We start from the raw sequence: 24,642 nt of genomic DNA, 5'->3' as shown, positions 1-24,642 counted from the left end.
TATTTTCCGCTGGCTGCCCCACCCCCACAGAAAGCACTGAGCAAGGCTGAAACACCTGCATTTTAGAGCTGCCTAACTTAAGAAAGCAAAAAAGAGACCATGTTTGCATAAGGCTTTATTAATTAAATGTTGTTGTTTTTTTTACATTGTTTGCAAACTGATATGTGACACGTATGAAAATAACATGCAAAACAGGCCCCCAAAAAACAGGTGGTGAATCACCTGTCGTGGTTTCTGCCCCACCTGCCCTGAATGACAGTCGCCACCGATGTATCTTATCTCACCAGCACTAATGAGATGGTATGTGCTTAATGCATGTAGCGCCGGAGCTTCTCAAAGTCAGGGGGCGTGGTCGATAGTGCGCAACTCATCTCTGCTGTCACATCCAACCTGGATCGATATTTGGTTTTAATGCAGACGAGAGTATTAAATCCAGCTTCACACAGATATCCGCTGGCGAAGGGTACCATGAGTTTTATAGTGCTTTCAAGACAACAGGGAACTCGGACAAATACGATGTCAAATCATGATGTCAGTAATCTTCAGGTCGGAATGTCGGAGCATTAATACATTAGTAAAGGATATGGACACAACGTTGATGCCTGGTTAGATGACAGTAAATTATCATAGAAAGTCATCCACAATTCTGGATATGACTTAATCAAAAATTATTCGCATAGCTTTCAACCACGACATGATATTGACAGACAGGGAATGCAATCATTTATGTTTTTCTATGTTGCCGTGTTGGACAAAATTGTGATTGGTTTTGCATCATTGTTCCAGGGTGAGAAAAGTGGACGGATATCATCCTGATAACTTGGTCCATTGATAAATGAGTAGATGAGCGAGCCTTCTTCTGTACTAAAGAAAGTCACCTTCCTTTCCTGATAATCTAGATAGATGCCGACTTTATCTGGAATACCTTTCTCAAGAACATGTTCTTCATCCTCCATGGCTTTAAGTCTTTTTCCATTGGATAGTCTGATTACCCAGAAGCCATTACTTGGACTGAAAACCAACGTCCCCTTCCTGTTAGCTGTTGCCTTGGCAACGCCAAGCACCCAGTCATCCTTCTCCTTTACGTTCACCTCCCAGTAAGTCTTCAAAGGACTTCCAATATTGCCCAACACAAAAGGCTCATCATTAAAACAATTCTCAATGTCAACTTTTCTCTGTGGTGATTCATTAGTCCACTGTAGTGATTTCCCATCTATCTTCAGCTTAGGGTGAGCTGTGTCCATATCCAGAGTAACATCCACTGTGGAGAATAGGAAAACAAAATATTTTATTCACTTATGATTTTCATTGTAATTTCATCTTCAGTGATTCAAAGCTTAGTTATATAGGGCCGATAAAATATTTTATTTTAGTAAGTATTTTTAATTTAGTTGAAAAGCAGATTCTGTTGGCAGAGACAATTACCTTCATGTGAGCGTGCTTGAAATATTTCTGGAGAAATATATAAAAAATAAAAAAATAAGTTAAACATTTGAAATTCAATGTATCACATTACCTATTAATATTTTCTGATATTATATTGTATTTATTTAGCAGTTTTCTTCTTGGATCTTACTGATGCATCTACAATTGCAATGATAAACCAGAATAAGGTATGGTACACAAGGCTAATAACTGGGAAAGATAATGTGTAACTAACAAAAATATACTGACTTAATGTTGCGTGAGATGGTGCAGTAGGGTAACTTGGTGCAAAGTTGGTGCTTACCCAGAATTTATACAGCATCATCTATATTAATGTACAATATTTCTCACCTTTCTTTGGAGATAGTTTGAGATGAGTTTCTGTCTGTAAAGGGTTTTCTTGCTCTGCAGTTGAGTCATAACCTTTAGATCACCAAAACAATAGAATTCTCCTTCAATAATGTAAATAAACACTCTTCATGTGAAATATTTTGTCAGACCCTTTAACTGCACATGCTCCCCCCCCCCCCCCCCCACCCCACACAAACACTTCCTCCACTATGTATAACATCACACACTAAAATATTACGTCCTGAAGAGTCAGAGATCATGTATTTAAATATACCAACTCATGATTGTCTTCTTTTGTAATAATGAGCAACTAAAAGTATTTACATGAAGAGATTAAAGGCTTACCCTTCTTTGTTGAATCCCCTGTGCTCTGTTCTGTATAAAGTAATATAGTGTTGAATAATAAATTTTCTTCTATTGAAAGACAAATATCCATATTTTTATGGCAAGGACAAGAAAACAAACTTACTCTGCTTTCCTGGTTTTGATCCAACTGTTCCTGTAAAAGATGGAAGCAGTTTTTGACCCAGTGGTATAATTAATATAGTAGTCAGGGGTAAATTCATGTATTTAGGGCTAATGATTTAGGTTTTATACACGAGCAGCTCTATCCATGGGGATGGTGGCTAAATGGTAACAGCTAACAGTCAAATATTCCCCAATATATCACATAACATATTTAGGGCTAATGATTGAGGTCTGGATTCAATCCATATTGCAGAAGTATTGCGGATCGACGTTATGGCTTGATTGAAATTTAACTGCAATGTTCCAGAATTTGCGGCAACTGCATTCAAGGTAAATGCTGCATACCGTATGTCGGCTCAATCGCAAATTTGCTTTGAAATTTGAACGCGTATCTAACACAATACGGATTGAATCCAGCCCTTAAGTATCTATATCCGGGCAGCTTCACCCATGGTGATGGTGGCGAAATCGTATTCCTTAACAGTCAAATAGTCCCAGAACAACTCTGTGTCTTGTCCCTCTCCAATACTCAGCCACGGCACCTATAAAGAAATGATCAGACTCATTATGTCTGCTAGACCTAATTCACATTGCTAACAAAAACCAAGAGACAAGTGCAAAGGAATCATGATTCCACAATAACTATGGAAAATGGCTTGAGTACGTAGGAAGGCAAACTTGATCTATTCTTAATTTTTTAATTGGTGAAAGTAACTTTCAATGCCTCTGGTCAGTCTCAAACGCAGAACTGTTATTGTGTCTTCTGTGTCTTCTGATCCCTCCTGTCTCAGCCTCCAGTATTTATGCTGCAGTAGTTTATGTGTCGGGGGGCTAGGGTCAGTCTGTTACATCTGGAGTATTTCTCTTGTCTTATCCGGTGTCCTGCGTGAATTTAAATATGCTCTCTCTAATTCTCTCTTTCTCTCTTTCTTTCTTTCTCTCGGAGGACCTGAGCCCTAGGACCATGCCTCAGGACTACCTGGCATGATGACTCCTTGCTGTCCCCAGTCCACCTGGCCGTGCTGCTGCTCCAGTTTCAACTGTTCTGCCTGCGGCTATGGAACCCTGACATGTTCACCGGACGTGCTTGTTGCACCCTCGACAACTACTATGATTATTATTATTTGACCATGCTGGTCATTTATGAACATTTTAACATCTTGACCATGTTCTGTTATAATATCCACCCGGCACAGCCAGAAGAGGACTGGCCACCCCTCATAGCCTGGTTCCTCTCTAGGTTTCTTCCTAGGTTTTTGGCCTTTCTAGGGAGTTTTTCCTAGGGAGTTTTTCCTAGCCACCGTGCTTCTTTCACATGCATTGCTTGCTGTTTGGGGTTTTAGGCTGGGTTTCTGTACAGCACTTTGAGATATCAGCTGATGTACGAAGGGCTATATAAATACATTTCATTTGATTTGATTTGATTGTGTTACCACCAAAAGAAGCTGGTGATGCTGAATGGTTTTGTGATACGCTCCACCCTGTGGTATTAAGTACATTAATAACTGTTTTATAGCACCTCAAATTAATGTCACTTTATTTGTCTGTGCACACTCCATAATGGCATATGACATGGTTATGACACCCATAATTCCATTGAATGTAATAATGTGACACAGAGTTTGATACATTCTATAATGCTCTATTATAACATCTGGTACGTAGACACTTATGTAGCATGTAATAACATCTTCAATAAGTTGTCATGCAGACTGTGTAATAGCAGTTGTTATTAAAAGGTGACATAAGCGCATATGACAACAGGATGAACAGTCATCTATAACACCCATTATAACTCGTTTTATAACATCTAATGATGTTACTCATAACCATTTGAAACTACTCATTACAGCTTATGACAAATGTTATAATGTGTTATATAGCTTATATAAAGGCTTTATGAATAAGGTCACCTATAGTAAACTGTTACCTTTGGGACTCAATAGAACAAGCACTAAAAGGCATTTGGTATCAGGTAGTTACCAAATGGGTACAATTATTTGAAGTAAGTACCAGAATGTACCCGTTGATACCTTAAAATGTCCTGGCAAATATGTAATTTATATACTGTAAAAAAAAAGTACTACCCATATCACTTCCTACTGAGCTAGTTCAATTCCAGAGACATTTCAAGAAAGGATTACGTTCTAAAAGTGAGTATTTCGTTTCAGAAAGGCAGTATAGTTATCCTGTTGAAGGTGTTCTGTTTCAGGGATATTTCAAGCTGTCTCAGATCAAAAGGATTATTGTTTAATCCCACTAGTATAAGACTTCAACGATACATTAATAAAACAATAACGCTGAGTGAATCAAAGAAGATTGATTTCAGGACCTTATGGTGATTATTTTTCAGACACTTACCGTGTGTATAAATTAATGTCCTGTTTTGTTGTATATGTACCACTATAGCCTCAAATATTATTCATACCAAGCTGCAGTATGTTGTCTCATTATCAAATCTTTCTGTTCTCATACCATTTACCCACTTACTAGAGCTAAATGCTACTGAGTGGCCATATGAGAACAGAAAGATTTGATAATGAGACAACATACTGCAGCTCCTCTAGTTAATGTGTAACCAGTCAATTGAACCTTCCAGCAAGAATCACGTAGGGAAACTGGGAAGGTCCAGGTTTTATCAAGTCAGCATTATCTTACTGACTTTGTCAGTACAGTACTTTATAGGAAAGCTGCCTCTTTCTCATGGCCAGTTTACTTACTGCAAGCATAATATATACCAGGGGTTCCCAAACTTTTTAAGCCCACGACCCCATTATGATATCTGAAAAGGATCGCGACCACAACCATGTAAAATAAAATGCCGTTCACAGCCATTGTTTACTTTTTTATGTGGGGCTATGACAGTCAATTGCAAGTTAGTCTGACATGATGTATCTCACCAGCACTAATGAGATGGGTGTCGCGCTGGAGCATCTCAAAATCAGGGGGCGTGGTCGACAGTGCGCACCTCATCTCTGCTGTCACATCCAACCTGGATCGATATTCGGTTTTAATGCAGACGAGAGCACTGAATCAAGCATCACACAGATATGAACTGGCAAAGGGTACCATGTATTTTATTGTCCTTTTAAGACAACATGGACCTCGAGGTAAAATCATGACGTCATTGATTTTCAAGTTGGAATGTCGAGCTCTAGAAAGAGGCCCGAGTTCTCGAGTTGGAATTCCGAGTTGAATGACCGTTCAAATTTTTTTTTTCAAAACATCCGGAGATTTCCGAGTTCCAGTTCCAAGTTCCCAGTTGTTTTTAAGGCGGCATTAAAGCTCAGAAGCAGACGGCACAGTATTTCCTTTGAATCAGGAACCAAAACCCGTGAATGCATTCGGTGACATGAAAGCACAATCAGCTGTTTGATTTCAACACCCATTATAGCTAGTTTTATAACATCTTATGCCGTTACTCGTAACTATTTGAAACTACTCATTACAGCTTATGACAAATGTTATAATGCGTTATATATCTGTTATAAAGGCTTTATGAATGTATCAATATGGACACCTACAGTAAACTGTTACCTTTGGGACTCATTGGAACGAGCACTAAAGGTTACCAATTGTGTACAATTATTTTAAGTAAGTACCATAAAGTACACATTGATACTTTAGAGTACTACCCATATTACTTCCTACTATGCTAGCTGAATTCCAGAGCCATTTCAAGAAAGGATTACAATCTAAAAGTGATTAGTTAGTTTTACAAAGGCAGTACTTCAGTTATCCTGTTGAAGGCTTGTCTTTCAGGGATATTTCAAGTTGTCTCATACCAAAATGATTATTGTTTAATCCACTAGTATAAAAGTTCAAAGATACATTAATAAAACAATAACGCTGAATGATTAGTCGCGAGGGGAGAGAGAGAGAGAGAGAGAGAGAGAGAGAGAGAGCAAGAGGGAATCAGGGAAGATTAATTTCAGGACACAATGGTGATTCTTTTTCAGACACTTACACTGTGTATAAATGAATGTCCTGTTTTGTTGTATGTGTACCACCTATAGTCTCAAATATTATTCATACCAAGTTCCCATTTATCAAATTGCTAATGCTAAATACTAGTGAGTGTCCATATGAGAACAGAAAGATTTTGATAAAGAGACAACATACTGCAGCTATTCTGGTCAATGTGTAACCAGTAAGTTGAACTTTCCAGCAAGAATCACGTAGGCAAACTGGAAAGGTCCAGGTTATATCAACACAACAGGATCTTATTAGACTTTCTCAGTACAGTGCTTTATATGAAAGCTCCCCCCATGGCCAGTTTAGTTACTGCAAGCATTATATATACTCTATCCAGTGGTTCCCAAACCTTTTTGGCCCACGACCCCATTTTGATATCTGAAAATTATCACGACCCCAAACATGTAAAAAAACAAAAACAAATCATTAACATCCATTGTTTACTTTTTTATTTAGGGCTATGACAGTCAATTGAAAAACATTCTAACAGTACTTCTGATTTCTGATTGTCTTCTCAACTCACCATGATATATCTCACCAGCACTAATGAGATGGGTGTCGCGTGGGAGCTTCTCAAAATCAGGGGGCGTGGTCGACAGTGCGCACCTCATCTCTGCTGTCACATCCAACCTGAATCGATATTTGGTTTTAATGCAGACGAGAGCACTGAATCTAGCTTCACACAGATATCCGCTGGCGAAGGGTACCATGAGTTTTATGGTGCTTTCAAGACAATTAGGAACTCGAGGTCAAATCACATGTGGTCAAATCATGAAATCAGTGATTTTCAGGTCGGAAAGTCGAAGCTCAAGAAAGAGGACCGAGTTCCTGAGTTGGAATTCCCAGTTCCAAGTTCTCAGTTGTTTTGAACATTGCATTAATGCTCAGAGGGAGACGGCAGTGTATTCCCTTTGAATCAAGTACCGAAACTCCTTCGAAGTGACCTGTGAATGCATTCGGTCACATGGAAGCTCAATCAGCTGTTCGATTTCACTTACCAGCATGTTAACTAAGCCAGGATCGTAGTCATATGGATTGGGAAGTAGGTCTCTCTCCAATAATAACTATTATTTCTGATTCCACTGATTCGTTCACTCATCTGTGGAATGTTTTTGTATTTCCCCTGCATGCTTGCGTTCAGTTCATTCAGTTTACCAAATATGTCTGTTACATAGGCAAGGAGACACATTTTCTTTTCATTACACAGAAAATCAACCAAGTCAACCAAACAGTTCCTCTCTCGATGTGAAAAATCTCTCCAACACTCCCCTTCAAAAACCACCAAGCCTCGGAGTGTATTAAAACATCGTCTTGCTCTGATCCCATATCTCCACATAGTTTTGCAAACAGGCGTGCGCAGTGTGGATGTGGTTTGATGTAGTTTACAATCAAAGTTACCTGCTGCAGTACATCTCCGAGTTCTGTGCGCAGCTCTTTTGCCACCAGTTGCTCTCGGTGAATCATATAATGTGTCCATATGGCAGAGTGAGACACATTCATAACTAGAGTGCAGAGGCCTGCCTGCCGCCCCATGATAGATGGAGCCCCATTGTGCAAAAGCCCACCATTCCATCCCATGGAATCTGATTTTCAATTTAGCCATGCAGCACACTGAACATCCAGTGTGCTGTTTCATACTCGGGAATCGTGAGACACAACAATATGTCCTTGTGAATACCATCCCTCGACATGTATAGCGAACAAACGTCAATGCATGGGCATCTTGGCCCTCAAAGCTAATGTACATTTGGAAAGCATAAAGTGGAGAGTTTTTGAGTCGTTCAGTCAGTTTCCTCTTTCTTGCTAGAAATAGCATAAATTATTTGTTTAACAGTGTTATCTGACAAAGGTCTTGATGTGAGTTTCTATGCCTCTGCCTCCCCACACATTGTTTTTACCATATCAATTGCGGAAGATAATATAAAAGTCTGTGCAATAGTGTGTGGTTTCATAGTGTTGCGGACCTAGCCATTCGCTGTGGGAATGATTCAAGTGTTGCCTTTTCCCATGATCTAAGGATGCTCTCTGTTTGAATTTTATTTAGTTATTTTTGTTATTTTCATTTGGAGGCATGGGCGGCAGGGTTGCCTAGTGGTTAGAGCTTTGGACTAGTAATCGAAAGGTTGCAAGTTCAAATCCCTGAGCTGACAAGGTACAAATCTGTTGTTCTGCTCCTGAACAAGGCAGTTAACCCATTGTTCCTAGACCGTCATTGAAAAGAAGAATTTGTCCTTAACTGACTTGCCTAGTTAAATAAAGGAAAAATAAACATTTAGATTTTTAAGGTTAACCACATTAAAATGATTTTGAGATACAAAGACGATATTATAATATACAGTTGAAGTCGGACGTTTACGTACACTTTACATACGCACTCAAATGATGTCAATTTGCCTATCAGAAGCTTCTAAAGCCATGACATCATTTTCTGGAATTTTCCAAGCTGTTTAAAGGCACAGTCAACTTAGTGTATGTAAACTTCTGACCCACTGGAATTGTGATACACTGAATTGTAAGTGAAATAATCTCTCTGTAAACAGTTATTGGAAAAATGACTTGTGTCATGCACAAAGTAGATGTCCTAACCGACTTGCCAAAACTATAGTTTGTTAACAAGAAATTTCTGGAGTGGTTGAAAAACTAGTTTTAATGACTCCAACCTAAGCATATCTAAACTTCCGACTTAAAATGTGTATATATATATATATATATATATATATAGTTATGCTCTTTACTTGTCAGTGTTCCAAACTAGACATGATTTGTCTTTGTACCTAGACATGCAAAAACTATCAGATGGAATTCATAGCAAGCAGTGGACTGGATTAATCAGCTTTAATGAAATAGAACAGAACAGATTAGCTGGAATGATATTCACTCTCACGGGATGGGTTGCCAGAAATTACTAGTTGAAAGCCACACCCCCAATAAGCCACGAATATGACTGCGTTGAGGCATAGAGTGCTGTCAGAAAGTATTCACACCCCTTGACCTTTCACAAATTGTGTTGTGTTACAAAGTGTGATAAAAATTCTCTACTGTCAAAGTGGAAGACTATTATACATTTTTTTTCATTAATGGAAAATAAAGCACATTTATTTTTATTAGATTGGATAAGTATTCTACCCCCTGAGTCAATACATGTTAGAATCACCTTTCCTTTGGCAGCAATTACAGTTGTGAGTCTTTCAGTCTCCAAGAGCATTGTAGGCCTGGATTGTGCAATATTTCCCCATTATTCTTAAAAAATCTTTAGGCTCTGTCAAGTTGGTTGTTGATCATTGCTAGACAGCCATTTTCATGTCTTGCCATTGATTTTCAAGCAGATATAGTCAAATTTGTAACTATGTAACTATGGAATATTCGGTGTTGTCTTGGTAAGCAACTCCAGTGTAGATTTGGCTTTGGGTTTTAGGGTGTTTCCAGCTGAAAGATGAATTTGTCTGTTGGAGAACAGACTGAATCACCATTATGCTGTATGTGCTTAGCTCCTTTCCATTCATTTTTAACCTAAAAAAAACATCCTGGGGTGGCAGGTAGCCTAGTGGTTAGCGCATTGGGCTAGTAACTGAAAGGTTGCTAGATCAAATCCCTGAGCTGACAAGGTGAAAAATCTGTTATTTTACCCCTGAACAAGGCAGTTAACCCAGTGTTCATAGGCTGTCAATGTAAATAAGAATTTGTTCTTAAATAACTTGCCTAGGTAAAAAAAGTTAAATAAAATAAATCTGGTCCTAGCCAATGAAAAGCATACCCATAACATGATGCAGCCACCACTGTGCTTGAAAATATGAAGAGTGGTACTCAGTGAGGTGTTGTGTTGAATTTGCCCCAAACATAATGCTTTGTATTCAAGACCAAAATTAATTTAGTGCCTTTATACAAATAGAATGCATGTTTTGGAATATACTTATTCTGTCCAGGCTTCCATCTTATCGATCTGCCATTTAAAGCAAGGGTTCTCAAACCTCTGCTCGGGGACCCAAAGCCGTTCCATGTATTTGAACTGTTCCACAGCTAGCACACCTGATTCAAATTGTCAACTAATCATCAAGCCCTTGACTATGTGAATCAGGCGAGTTAGTTCAGGGCTACTACAAAATTGTGAAACGTTCTTGATCAATCCTCAGTTTTTTCCTATTAAAGCCATTAAACTCTGTAAGTGTTTTAAAGTCACCTTTCTCTCCAGCAACTGACTTAGGAAGGACGCCTGTGTCTTTGAAGTGACTGGGTGTATTGATACACCATCCAAAGTGTAATTAATAACTTTGTCATGCTCAAAGGGATGGATATTTATCAATCGGTGCCCTCCTTTGCGAGGCATTGAAAAACCTCCCTGGTCTTTATGGTCAAATCTGTGCTTGAAATGTACTACTCGACTGTGGGACCTCACAGATCATTGTATTTGTGGGGTCCAGAGATGGAGTAGTCATTGAAAAATCATGTTAACCCCTATTATTACACACAAAGTCCATGCAACATATTATGTGATTTGTTAATTACATTTGTAATCCTGAACTTATTTAGGCTGGCCATAACAAAGGGGTTGAATACTCAAGATATTTCAGCTTTTTACTTTTTATTTGTTTGTAAACCTTTCTAAAAAACAAAATTCTACTTTGAAGTTATGTGTAGATCAGTGACACAAACTGTAACAAAACAAAATGTGTCAAAAGTGAACGGTTATGAATACTTTCTGAAGGCACTGTATATCATGTGTTTTATGCCTCCTGTCATCAAGGCAGTAAAATACTCTCTGAGACAGATTTACGAAATGTTTGCTCCTGTGAGAATTTTGCACCTTTTAGTTTTGCAGAACCATGAAGGTTGATGCAGTCTTGTCTCTGACATTCTCGAGAGTCTTGAATTAGATTATATTTGATGTGTAAAGCTTCACCATTGTCAAATATGTGCTGGTTCTGATAGGTTTCACAATGATGTAGCTTTAGTTTGTAAAAATGGTGTCGTGTCACACACACACAAAGACACTTCTACATTCATATAGAAATTATGACAAACAACAATATTACATTTTTAAACGTTTTTTTCTATTTTTTTCCAATATCGGACCAGAAACAATCAAATTCTTTTGTCTTTTTGTGAATTCCAAGATCTTCATAATCATTCTTTGAAACTGCTTTTCTTAAGACATTTCTTAAGACATTTCAGTGAGGTTAAGTATCCTTCTCTTTAAAAAATAACACAATATAGTACAATATAGGACAATGTTTCTTCTCTTTACCAATAGAAAACATGTAGATGTTACAGAGTACAGAAAAATTGAACAAATGAGATAGGGGAAAGGGAGCATCCCTGATTGTGCAAAACGAGATAAAACTAGGTCAAACATGCTAGTTTTCCTCAGATTTGTCCTCACATACACTCACAGTTATAACCCCATGAAGAGAGAGACAAACGTTTCATACTGAACAAGGAACACTGATCTTACATTTGAGCCGCAACCCATTTTCTTTTCACAGACAACAATTTCCCCCTGCTTCCATGTATTTTCTTACCCAATGAAATCAGTGGAGGCTGCTGAGGGGTGGGTGGCTCATAATAACGGCTGGAACGGAGCGAATGGAATGGCATCAAACCATGTGTTTGATGTATTTGATACTATTCCACCTAATCCGCTCCAGCAATTACCACGAGCCCGTCCTCCCCAATTAAGGTGCCACCAACCTCCTGTGAGTCAATTTGATTTAGGTGTTGCCCTTTGGGCATATCACCAGACTATCTGATCAGGGCTTTGAGAAAGAGATACAGGAAACAAACAGGAAGGGACACAACGTGTTTGACGAGATGTTAGGAAACTGATGATTGGTGCCAGCTTTCGGCCACTGTTGGCTAAAGCCGAGCCAACCCAAGGATGGCAAGTAAGCTTTTATTCGTCATCATCATCGTCGTCGTCGTCGTCGTCATCTTCATCGTCATCATCGTCGTCATCGTCGTCGTCGTCGTCGTCGTCATCATCATCATCATCATCATCATCATCATCATCGTCGTCGTCGTCGTCGTCATCGTCATCATCTGGATCGATCTTTCCGGAGAGCACATCCTCGATCCAGTCCTCAAGCTCATCAGCAGTGGGCATGTCCTCATCATCATCCATCTCCATCCACACACTGTCGGCCTATGAGGGAACACACACACAGTGAGATCTCGATTTCATGGTCACGAAACAAGATGGAGACTAAGTCGGCACAAGACAGAAGACACTGAGATTCAAGAGAGGCTTGGATGAGAAGACAGTGAGAGTAGACCATCAAAAACCTGAGGTTCCCAGAGAAGATGGATGGATGGATAGAAGAGATAAGAGGATGATACAAAGGACACCACGGAGACAAAGTAGGTGGGAAGATCAGACTTACATCTTCCACATCCACAACACCGATCTGAGGGGAACCGAGGTCAATGCCGAAGGTCTTCTCCCAGTAGGGCACAAGCTAAAAAGAGAGAGGGGGTTAGAGAGTGGGGAAATAGAGAGAGAGAAAAAAAGAAAAATACTACATCAAGGCTTAATCTGAGTCTTGGGAATCACAATTTAAAATTCTGCTTTTCAAGTCCTTAGTGTATCTGTTAGACATTTCTAATATTCACTTGTTAGACTAGTCGATACACATACAGGTGCAGAATTAATCACCTTGATCATATAATGAGTAGTTATTTGGGATTACAAGGTGATTGCAGGATTCAGTGATTCTGCACTGTCCAACTCCAATTTAGTCAGTTTCAAACACATGCAGCGCATTTGGAAAGTATTCAGACCCCATGACTTTTTTCACATTTTGTTACATTACAGCCTCATTCTAAAATGTATGAAATAGTTTTCCCCCCTCAATCTACACACAATACCACATAATGACAAAGCAAAAACAGGTTTTTAGAGATTTTTTTGAAACGTATATAAAAAAACACAGAAATATCGTATTTACATAAGTATTCAGACCCTTTACTCAGTACTTTGTTGAAGCACCTTTGGCAGCGATTACAGCCTTGAGTATTCTTGGGTATGCCTCCAGAGTGGCGCAGCGGTCTAAGGCACTGCATTGCAGTGCTAGAGGCGTCACTACAGACCCTGGTTCGTTCCCAGGATGTGTCACAACAGGCCATATTCAGGAGTCCCATAGGGTGGCGACAATTGGCCCAGCGTCGTCCGGGTTAGGGGAGGGATTGGCCGGGGGGGTAGGCAGTCCTTGTAAATAAGAATTTGTTCTTAACTGACTTGCCTAGTTAAATAATGGTTAAAGAAATGACGCTACAAGCTTGGCACACCTGTATTTGGGGAGTTTCTCGCATTCTTCTCTGCAGATCCTCTCAAGCTCTGTCAGGTTGGATAGGGAGTGTCGCCTCACAGCTATTTTCAGGTCTCTCCAGAGATGTTCGATCGGGTTTAAGTTCGGGCTCTGGCTGGGCCTCTCAAGGTCATTCAGAGACTTGTCCCAAAGCCACTCCTGTGTTGTCTTGGCTGTGTGCCTAGGGTGGTTATCCTGTTGGAAGGTGAAGCTTTGCCTCAGTCTGAGGTGCTTTGCGCTCCGGAGCAGGTTTTCATCAAGGATCTCTCTGTACTTTGCTCTGTTCATCTTTCCCTCGATCCTGACTAGTCTCCCAGTCCCTGCCGCTGAAAAACATCCCCACAGCATGATGTTCCCACCGCCATGCTTCACTGTAGGAATGGTGCCAGGTTTCCTCCAGACGTGACGCTTGGCATTCAGGCCAAAGGGTTGAATCTTGGTTTCATAAGACCAGAGAATCTTGTTTCCCATGGTCCGAAAGTCTTTTAGGTACCTTTTGGCAAACTCCAAGTGGGCTGTCATTCGTCTTTTACTGTGGATTACCTTCCGTCCGGCCACTCTACCTTAAAGGCCTGATTGGTGGAGTGCTGCAGAGATGCTTGTCCTTATGGAAGGTTCTCCCATCTCCATAGATGAACTCTGGAGCTCTGCCAGAGTGACCATCGGGTTCTTGTTCACCTCCCTGACCAAGGCCCTTCTCTCCCGATTGCTCAGTTTGGCCGGGGAGCCAGCTATAGGAAGTGTCTTGGTGGTTCCTGTCACGGTTGTCGAAAGGAGGAGTGGACCAAAGTGCAGCGTGTGTGTCGTTCCACATTTTATTTACACTGTGAAACTATGCAATACATTTAAAATAAACTGAATAACAAAAAACAACAAACCGTGACGCAGAGTTAACATACACGTACTCAAATACAATCTCCCACAAAGCCAGGTGAAAAAAAACCCTACTTAAGTATGAACTCCAATTAGAGACAACGAGGACCAGCTGCCTCTAATTGGAGATCATCCCAAACAAAACCCAACATAGAAATACAAAACTAGAACCTGACAATATAGAAAAACTAAACTAGAAAACCCCCCTGTCACGCCCTGACCTACTCTACCATAGAAAATAACAGCTTTCTAAGGTCAGGACGTGACAGTTCCAAACTTCTTCCATTTAAGAATGAAGGAGGCCACTGTGTTCTTGGGGATCTTCAATGCTGCAGAGATTTTTTGGTACCCTTCCCAAAATCTGTGCCTCGACACAATCCTGTTTCGGAGCTCTATGGACAATTCCTTTGATCTCATGGCTTGGTTTTTGTGCTGACATGCACTGTCAACCATTGGACCTTATATAGATAGGTGTGTGCATACTATTCCTTCGACCTCATGGCTTGGTTTTTGTACTGACATGCACTGTCAACTGTGGGACCTTATATAGACAGGTGTGTGCCTTTCCAAATCATGTCCAATCAATTGAATTTAACACAGGTGGACTCCAATCAAGTTGTAGAAACATCTCAAAGACGATCAATGGAAACAGGATGCACCTGAGCTCCATTTCGAGCCTCACAGAAAATGTTATGAATACTTATGTAAATAAGTTATTTCGATGTATTTATTTTAATTTGCAAACATTTCTAAAAGCTGTTTTTGCTTTGTCATTATGGGGTATTGTGTGTAGATTGATAAAAAAAATGTAATCCATTTTAAATATGGCTGGAACGTAACAAAATTTGGAAAAAGTCAAGGGGTCTGAATACTTTCCAAATGCACTGTACACATATCTTCAGCCTGTTCTTACCAGGGGGAAGTCATCGGGGTCGATCCAGATGATGCTGAGGTCGGGGTTGTCAGTGTTTTCACGGGCCACCTCTTTCAGGATCTCCAGGAACTCAAAACCGTCTTGGAAAGGTCAAAGGTTAGATACTGTCTTTTAGCCCCTTCTACGCCCCCACATTGGAAGGCAATTGTATTTTTATTATGTAACTTTTCAATTTTTTTTATGATCAGATTTGTGAAAAAGTAAAATGTTGCTTTGGACTAGTGCACTGTACAATACCAGGGTCATCCTCCTCAGCGAAGGCAACAATGTGCTCTCCGTCAATGTCATCTTCCTAAAGGAAGAAAGAAAGAATGCGACTCAGGCCTACTGTACGTCTCCATGAGAAATATTCCCACTGGATAGTTCCCGTTTCTAGACGTTTCAATAGTGAGTGAATAAATCTTACCCAGGTCTCGTACATGCTGTGGGGCTCGAGCTTCCTCAGAGTGGGCCTGGAATGAGAATGATATCAATCAATCACATTTAGATTATCAAGCCCTTTTTACATCGGCAGTCATAGAGTGCATTCACAGTAACACGGCCTAGACCCAAAAGAGCAAGCAAGGAAAGGCTGAAGCAAGAGCACAGTGGCTTGGAAAAAGAAGTAATGTAGTTTGAACCACACTTTGTCTACCTAACATAGTATAGGCCTTCTGGCTTTGCATTGTAGGTCAGCTGAACTCCAGGCCCTAACTCACCTGTCGTGCTCCTCAATGTAGTCTACAAGCTCAGCCTCAGTGTACGGCTTTCCTGGGATGGTCACTGGTTCCTCCATGAAGGGCTCGTAGAAGTCAACCTCGTTCAACTTCATATTCAGCTTCTTGGCAATCTGAATATGGACATAGAACATTAGGCTAACAGAAATCTGTTGTTTCAACATAAAAAGATGAGTTAACATTTTGAATGAAAGTATTTGCAATGTAACTAATATTATGTTTTGTGGACTAAACTTGATTTCCTGAGTTGACTTAACACTTCAAGGTAGCGCAGTAACTTATCTTTTCAAGTTAAGACTACTAAAAATGGTACAGACTACTAAAAATGGTACAGTGGTATAGACAGTTGGTTTGCATTGGGGACAATGGAAATATTCCAGAATGGAGTTTAGAATACAGCCAACTATAATTTTACCCTCTGTGGTTCCGTACCTTAGGGTCAAAGGTGGCGAAGAACTTGATGAATGGATGGAACTCCTCGGCAGCATCGTCATACTCAATGAAGTCTGTAAAAGAGAAAAATAACATTAACCTAACGTGATGTTCTCATTGACATTCTTGACTGAGGAAATTGTCAGAATTCAGGCATAGAATACCTGCATGTGGTTCACAGAAATAGGCGTTGTGACTAGCAACCCATTAGCCTGATCCCAGATCTGTTTGTGCCAATTCAGTGACAATGACCATAGGAGTTGGCAAGACAGCACAAACACATCTGGGACTAGGCTAGCAATTTCAGTCATGATTTCTCTGGTCTTTCCCACAGAGTTTGTTGGCTGTACTTACGGGGGGATTTTTCACTCTTGAAGTAGCCGACCAGCTTGATGTCCTCGTCAATGTTGTGGAAGCCCTTCAGCTCACGCTCATTATCAATTATCTCCACGGGGTCCTCAATCACCTGCAGAAAGTTTGCGTGAGGGAGAAGAGATGTGGAGAGAAGATTTTAGAAGTTAGAGGAAGATTTTACTGGCATTATTTTTTCTATCCTTTTCAGAACAATATTTAGTAAACACAATGTAATCACCCGTTAATACATTACACTTTCAAGAGTGTTTACACAGTAATAAAAGCACACTTAAGTTAAGTTACAACCAAATGACTGTAACCAAAATGAGGTGGCACGACAGCAAAATTACTATATAATGTTATAACAGTTACTCACGTCGTATAGGAACTCCACCAGGGTGTCAGCGGCCAGCTCACCGTCATACTCAATGATCTCATTATCAATAAAGATGTAGATGCTCTCCACCTCATCCAGACCTAAGGAGGGATGAGGACAGGTTAGATATGCTGTTTAGGGGCTGGGGAAGGGGGCTAGGGAGGGGATGGGGGTTAATGAAGGGATGGGAGGGGGCTAGTGAGGAGATGGGGCTAGGGAGGAGATGCGGGCTAGGGAGGAGATGCGGGCTAGAGAAGGGATGGGGCTAGAGAAGGGATGGGCTAGGAAAGGGATGGGGCTAGGTAAGTGTTGGTGCTAGGGGCTAGGGAAGGGATGGGGCTAGGGATGGGGTGGGGCAAGGGAAGGGGTGGGGGCTTGGGAAGGGATGTGGCTAGAGAAGGGATGGGGCTAGAGAAGGGATAGGGATAAGGAAGGGATGGGGCTAGGTAAGGGATGGGGCTAGGGAAGGGATGGGGGCTTGGGAAGGGGTGGGGGCTTGGGAAGGGATGGGGCTAGAGAAGGGATGGGGATAAGGAAGGGATGGGGCTAGGTAAGGGATGGGGCTAGGGAAGGGATGGGGTTTGGGAAGGGATGGGGGCTTGGGAAGGGATGGGGCTAGAGAAGGGATGGGGATAAGGAAGGGATGGGGCTAGGTATAGGTAAGGGGTGGGGCTAGGGAAGGGATGGGGCTAGGTAAGGGATGGGGCTAGGGAAGGGATGAGGCTAGGGAAGGGATGAGGCTAGGGAAGGGATGGGGGCTAGGGAAGGGATGGGGCAGGTTAGAGACTCTGGGGACTAGGGTTTAGAGGAAAGTTAAGGAACTCTACTTAGGGTCTAGGGTTTAGAGGACAGGTTAGGAACTCTACTTAGGGTCTAGGGTTTAGAGGACAGGTTAGGAACTCTACTTAGGGTCTAGGGTTTAGGGGACAGGTTAAGAACTCTGGTTAGAGGTTATGGTTTTGGGGGCAGGTTAGAAAATATACTTAGGGTAAAGGATTTAGGGGGACAGGTTAGAGACTCTGGCTAGGGGCTAGGAGATAGGGGCTAGGGAAGGGATGGACAAGTGAGTTGGTAACAAGACATTGTTCTCGCCTGTAAAATAATGTATTATTTTATCTACACAGTATGAACATATAAAGTGAGTTACTTCCTCTTGAAGTAGAATGCTTTAGTTGTTAAATTGCATACCGGTGACTGACCCACTTAGACATGTTTTTTTCCAGGGCAGTGACAGTACAAGATAAGGATAAGATTGGTATTAGATAGAGGGAACTGCAAGTCAGTTAGAAAATGAAAGTATGAAATAATCAGATCTCTGCAAAGGAATGTTTTTTCAGTTAGAAACTGAGTGTGAAACTCAGATCTCTGCAAGGAATGTTGTTGGACAACTACAGCTCTCTGGTGGCTAAATGATCTACTGAGGGTGCTACTGAAGCTTGTATGTGTCTAGACTGTAGAGCCCTGACTTCTTCCTGAACATGTAACATGATCATAACCTTTCTTAATCATAACTAGGGCCATCAACTGGGGGCCATATTTTATTCCTTGTTTGGAAAAACCCTGCCTTTCCCATATAATATGTTCTGTGTTACAAAGATATCTTACACAGCTACTAGATTGGGTCCAGAGTTCTGCCCTACTGTAAATGCAATGGTTGTCTTTACTTTAGCTCAGTGTTTTTTCAAGCCTGGTCCTGGGGAGACAAAGGAGTCCTTTGATAAGTGGAATCAGGTCTGTAGGGACAGAATTTAGTTGTTCAAGGCAGTGACAGTACAAGATAAGGATAAGATTTTTTTGGACAATAAATATTACATGGTATTATAAGGATGAAGATACAGAGAGCTGCAAGTCATTAAGAAACTGAAAGTGAGAGACTCAGCTCTCTCTGTGAGGAATGTTTGTTGACCACTACAGCTCTCTGGTGGCTGAAAGTGGGGTGCCAGGACAAAGTCCTTAGCCATGGTATATTGGCCATATATCACAAACCCCGAGGTGTCGTATTGCTATTATAGACTTGTAACCAACGTAATTAGAGCAGTAAAAATAAATGTTTCGTCATACCGGTCAGCCAATTAGCATTCAGGGCTCGAACCACCCAGTTTATAACGAGGCTTTTATGTGTCTGTAGGTATACTGCTGTAGCTCTACTACTGTAAGTCTACTACTGTAGGTCTACTACTGTAGGTATATTACTGTAGGTCTACCACTGTAAGTCTACTACTGTAAGTCTACTACTGTAGGAATATTACTGTAGGTCTACTACTGTAGGTATATTACTGTAAGTCTACTACTGTAGGTATATTACTGTAGGTATATTACTCTAGGTTTACTACTGTAAGTCTACTACTGTAAGTCTACTACTGTAAGTCTACTACTGTAGGGCTACTACTGTAAGTCTACTACTGTAGGTTTAATACTGTAGCCCTACTACTGAAAGTCTACTTTTGTAGGTCTACTACTGTAGGTCTACTGTAGGTATATTACTGTAGGTCTACTACTGTAAGTCTATTACGGTAGGTCTACTACTGTAAGTCTACTACTGTAAGTCTACTACTTTAGGTATATTACTGTAGGTCTACTACTGTAAGTCCACTATTGTAAGTCTACTACTGTAGGTATATTACTGTAGGTCTACTACTGTAGGTCTACTACTCAGGTCTGCTACTGTAAGTCTACTACTGTAAGTCTACTATGGTAGGTGTACTACTGTAGGTCTACTACTGTAGGTCTACTGTAGGTCTACTACTGTAAGTCTACTATGGTATGTATATTACTGTAGGTCTACTACTGTAAGTCCACTACTGTAAGTCTACTACTGTAGGTCTACTACTGTAGGTATATTACTGTAAGTCTACTACTGTATGTCTACTACTGTAGGTATATTACTGTAGGTCTACTACTGTAAGTCTACTACTGTAAGTCTACTACTGTAGGTCTACTACCGTATGTATATTACTGTAGGTCTACTACTGTAAGTCTACTACTGTAGGTCTACTACTGTAGGTATATTACTGTAAGTCTACTACTGTAAGTCTACTACTGTAAGTCTACTACTGTAGGTCTACTACTGTAAGTCTACTACTGTAAGTCTACTACTCTAGGTTTACTACTGTATGTCTACTACTGTAAGTCTACTACTGTAGGTATATTACTGTAGGTCTACTACTGTAAGTCTACTGCTCAGGTCTGCTACTGTAAGTCTATTACTGTAAGTCTACTACGGTAGGTCTACTACTGTAAGTCTACTACTGTAGGTCTACTACTGTAGCCCTACTACTGTAAGTCTACTACGGTTGGTCTACTACTGTAGGTCTGCTACTGTAGGTCTACTACTGTAGGTATATTACTGTAGGTCTACTACTGTAGGTCTACTACTGTAGGTCTGCTATTGTATTTTGTATATACTTGAAAATACACAGGATCAACAACATTACTTTCACTCCCCATTACTGGCTTGTATGACAAAGTGAAAAGAAGGAAGCCTGTGTTAAAATATCCACTCCAGATCATCCATTGTGTTTGCAAAAAGGCTGTTAAGTAATACTGCAAGACAACACAAATAAATAAATCAACTTTGGCCTAAATGAAAAACTACAGGTTTGTGTCAAATCCAACACAACACTACACAGAGTGAAACCCTCTGTATTTTGAATGGTGGCAGCATCATATTATGGGTATGCTTGTCACTGGCAGGAGCTGGGGAGTTTGTCGGGATCAAAATAAAAATGAGCAAACCCCGGGTAAACAGTTGGAGGAAAACCTCCCTAAAATCTAACCCTGGGATGGAGTTTTTATTTTTCAACGGGACAATTAAACAACATTTTAATGTCCAACCAATCCCGTTATCGGGATTGTATCCTCAAGAGGTTAATGCCAAAGCTGCTGTGTTGAGTAATATGTGTTGAGTGTTTCTGAATGGTTGAGTCATTCAGGAACTCAGAGACAAGGTTTGAATATTGCTGGCCATCAATGATTCACAACCAAATTTTCTGAGCATGTTGCTTTAAGAGTTGTGCAAAGTTTGTAGAATCTTATTCAAAATGATTAACAGCTGTAATTGCCTGCCGAAGTTGCCCAACAAGTATTCACTTTGGGGTGTGAAGACATACGCAATCAAAACATCTACATTTTTTATAAATTAGAACATTTTCTATAATTTTTCTTTCACTTTCAAAATGTGGAGTAGGTTGTGTAGAACTGTAGGAAAAAAATCGAATGAAATCCCTTTTTACATTTAATACTAAGACAGCAAAATGTGAAGACTGTGCAAGGGGTGTCTAAACTTTCACTAGGCCCTGCCTGTCAATCATTTGAGTTGGTTCAGGGCTACAACAACATTGTGAGATGTCTGGGGGTCCCGAGGAGAGGTTTGAAAAGCACTGCTCTAATCTATTTCAACAGGAAAGATACCACACCTCGGGCAGAAGAGGGCAGGAGAGATCAGGATTCTATGTAAAGTCAGACTGAAAGACTGAGGTTTAATCGATGATGAAAAGGGGGTCAAGAGATGAGTGAGCTTTTACCCAGCTTCTTGGCGACAGAGAGGTCCTTCTTCTCATCCACAAGACCGAATCCAATGTCTTCATCATCGATATCATCAAGAACCTGGGCTGCAAGCTGCAGAGAATAAAGAGAAGAGAGAAAGAAAGAAAGAAAGAAAGAAAGAAAGAAAGAAAGAAAGAAAGAAAGAAAGAAAGAAAGAAAGAAAGAAAGAAAGAGAAGAAAGAAAGAAAGAAAGAAAGAAAGAAAGAAAGAAAGGAAAGAAAGAAAGAAAGAAAGAGTGTAAGAGATGGAGCTGTATCAGAGCACATGGACCCTAGCATCCTAACGCTCCATTTTTGGATCTCTAGATCTTGCTTATTTGAACAACCTTGAACGGATCTGACCGGTATCAGCAATATCGCTATAGCTCAAACCTGTCCTCTGATAGGCTAGGTGACATTTTCAACATATTGCTTATACCTATCCAATCATTTCAGATCTACACAACTGCTTACAGGGACAGGGGGTTGACTTAGAATGGAATATATATGTGTATGCCCCCCCCATGTTAATAGATGTGCCGTCCCCCAGGAATGAGGTGCTCAGCACTCCAGTCCTAGACACATATGACCACATTGCACTCCAATGGACTGCATGGAAAATATATTTCCCACATACTCTGTAAGCACTCCCACCCCCAACCATGGCATTTCCTCCCTCTTTCAAGGCCTTAAAAGCAAAAGCCTTAGAGCGCTGCCTTGCACTTTCTAAATCTGTGTGAAACTGGACCTATTGATGGATAGTTAGCCCAGCGAATGAGAGTGCAGAGAAAGAAGGGGGGGAGGGCATGGTCCTAGTGTGTCGACAGGAAGAGACGTGGTCACGACAGGTGCAGTGGACCGGTGGAAAAGGAGAAGGGCTCACGCTTTGTGAGAGTAAACTTACATACACTCGCTCACTAACACCTACTTGCAAAGACACACACAAACACAAACACACACCACAGACACACACACACACAGACACACAAACATACATACTTTATTCTCATTTTAACCACCAGAGGCCACCAATCTATGGCAATACATGGAACAAAATTTCAGTAGAGAAAACATTGTACTCCAATTGATATCTAAGAATCACATAATTACAAATGTCTTAATTACAAATGTCTGCAGATTGGGTATCATTCAAAAGCAGGCAGTATCCATCAAGGAATATCCAGTGATATGTCCAGCCCACACAGTCAAGCTAGGCAACATCCACCCTAGCCAGGTCACGGTTCGGTCCAAGCCTCAACTCCACCTCAGCCATAACAACAGCCCTGAGATCCATTTTGGTTTGGACTGTGCTACCCGGTATCCTTGGCACGTCCTTATCCTAAACCCTGACCACAACTCTTACCTAACCCTAACCTTAAGCCTTACCTTAACCATTTTAAATGTCAACTTCAAATGGGGTCGGGAAGTCCCCAGGATCCCAGATAGCACGGACCATTCCCGGATAGCACCAAACCAAGATGGCCACCAAAACAAGAAGGCCAATATTATGTGGCTCAATCTGGTTTACAGTAAAGCAAGTGTGACAAGTACTGCTTTCGTGCCAAGCAATTCCTTTGGGCCAGCATCTATGTTTCGCATGAAATTGTTGAATGAATGAATGAATGAATGAATGAATGAATGAATGAATGAATGAATGAATGAATGAATGAATGAATGAATGAATGAATGAATGAATGAATGAATGAAAGGATAAAGGAGTTAGACCAGCTGTAGACTGTTTCAGTTTGTTTTGTTATTTCGGTGACCTTTATTTGCCACATTACTTTCACTGCTGTAGTACGGAGAAGCAGTAATAGTCTGCTTCCCAAATAGCACCCTATTCCCTGTACAGTGCACTACTTTTGAACAGAGCCCATAGGGAATATGGTGCCATTTGGGACGCTGCGATAGAGCAAGCTGCTGAGGGTTTTGCTGTAGGGCAGCAGCTTTGTTGAGGGCTGGTTCGAAGGCCTGGACATACCTGGAACGTCAGGGCAGCTGGACTGGTGAGTAACTGTAGAGAGAAGTTATGCTTTAGCACAGGACATTCACGTGTAGTCCGGGATTCAATCAAAGGCGCATTGACGACAAGAGCACTGCTCTAGACTTTTTAAGGTCATTTACGCTTGAGCCAACATCCGCAGAGTTACCGTGAATGCGATCTCCATGAAAGTCGGAGAAATTGTCTTTGAAAGGTGCGTTGTTGACAATGCGTCTTTGATTGTATTTCGGCCATAACTACTACAAGACTGAGTAAACAAAGGACAGTAAACAAGGGACAGTAAACAAGGGACAGTAAACAAGGGACAGTAAACAAAGGATAGTAAACAAATGACAGTAAACAAATGACAGTAAACCAAGGACAGTGAACGAAGCATAACACAGTGTATGTGTCCCAATATCCATATTCATGTAGAGTGCGTTGTCACTTTATTACTTTTACTTTATAGTAAATATATACTAATCACTAATATCCCACTGGGCACAGACTTCAATTTAACATCTATTCCATGTTGGTTCAACGTAATTTTGTTGAAATGCCATGGCAACAACGTTGATTCAACCAGTGTGTGCCCAGTGGGATTACTTGCCGATTTCATTACATCATCATAAAACATATTATGTTAGTATCATGAATATGGATATTAAGACATATGGACAGAGTCATGACATCACAGGACAGTGAATAGAATGTAGAATACTTCCACTATACAGGACATTCCATAGAACACAGAGATGGTGACGGGTCAAGAGGCAGAGTACAGAACAATCTAACTTCAATGGAGGTCAGAGTTCAGACTTTAGAATAAGCACAAATGCTCTTTGAACCACAAAGGCTATAGCTCAGGGCCCTTATTCACAAAGTGTCTTAAAGTAGGAGTACTGATTTAGAATCAGTTTGGCCTTTTAGATAATA

At 40.7% G+C, this 24,642-nt stretch overlaps 2 protein-coding genes across 7 annotated transcripts in view; both read right to left on the bottom strand.

Annotated features, from left to right (window-relative positions):
- Window positions 1–102: 102 nt before the first annotated feature.
- On the bottom strand, window positions 103–6,492 carry LOC123723802 (butyrophilin subfamily 1 member A1). Of its 5 annotated transcripts, XM_082965249.1 has the most exons (8): window positions 6,212–6,429; window positions 5,145–5,236; window positions 2,693–2,786; window positions 2,246–2,275; window positions 2,122–2,151; window positions 1,777–1,848; window positions 1,426–1,452; window positions 103–1,261 (listed from the first exon to the last, which is right to left on the bottom strand). In XM_082965249.1, the coding sequence occupies exons 3-8, from the start codon at window positions 2,694–2,696 to the stop codon at window positions 735–737; spliced, it is 690 nt and encodes a 229-aa protein (XP_082821375.1). In that variant the 5' UTR covers window positions 2,697–2,786; window positions 5,145–5,236; window positions 6,212–6,429; the 3' UTR covers window positions 103–734. The 5 variants fall into 5 exon arrangements, with proteins under 5 accessions (XP_082821375.1, XP_014011915.3, XP_045569285.2 ...); XM_014156440.3 differs by lacking the exon at window positions 5,145–5,236 and having other exon boundaries at window positions 6,212–6,492; XM_045713329.2 differs by lacking the exons at window positions 5,145–5,236; window positions 6,212–6,429 and adding an exon at window positions 4,606–5,049.
- A 4,945-nt stretch (window positions 6,493–11,437) lies between these two features.
- The window catches only part of LOC106577953 (calsequestrin-1), a 29,583-nt gene continuing 16,378 nt past the window's right edge, over window positions 11,438–24,642 (bottom strand). The window contains exons 2-12 of one of the 2 annotated variants that reach the window (XM_014156434.3): window positions 23,707–23,739; window positions 21,726–21,819; window positions 17,203–17,303; window positions 16,827–16,938; window positions 16,473–16,546; window positions 16,023–16,153; window positions 15,731–15,776; window positions 15,562–15,616; window positions 15,304–15,404; window positions 12,594–12,668; window positions 11,438–12,355 (exon numbers count right to left, since the gene is read on the bottom strand). In XM_014156434.3, the coding sequence (XP_014011909.3) occupies window positions 12,107–12,355; window positions 12,594–12,668; window positions 15,304–15,404; window positions 15,562–15,616; window positions 15,731–15,776; window positions 16,023–16,153; window positions 16,473–16,546; window positions 16,827–16,938; window positions 17,203–17,303; window positions 21,726–21,819; window positions 23,707–23,739 (1,071 nt within the window). In that variant the 3' untranslated portion in view covers window positions 11,438–12,106. The remainder of the gene's footprint in view (window positions 12,356–12,593; window positions 12,669–15,303; window positions 15,405–15,561; window positions 15,617–15,730; window positions 15,777–16,022; window positions 16,154–16,472; window positions 16,547–16,826; window positions 16,939–17,202; window positions 17,304–21,725; window positions 21,820–23,706; window positions 23,740–24,642) is intronic. The other variant, XM_014156435.3, reaches the window with a different exon arrangement.

This window comes from Salmo salar, chromosome 18, assembly GCF_965601325.2.
Source record: "Salmo salar chromosome 18, fSalSal1, whole genome shotgun sequence".
NCBI lineage: Eukaryota > Metazoa > Chordata > Actinopteri > Salmoniformes > Salmonidae > Salmo > Salmo salar.
Note: the sequence above shows the minus strand (reverse complement) of the source record. Positions and strands in the feature narration are given on the sequence as shown.

Coding starts and splice junctions, on each gene's coding strand:
- LOC123723802 (XM_014156440.3), bottom strand. Junction 1,849..2,121: donor AGGGGATTCAACAAAGAAGG/GTAAGCCTTTAA, acceptor GGTGATCTAAAG/GTTATGACTCAACTGCAGAG. Junction 1,453..1,776: donor CAAACTATCTCCAAAGAAAG/GTGAGAAATATT, acceptor ATATTTCTCCAG/AAATATTTCAAGCACGCTCA.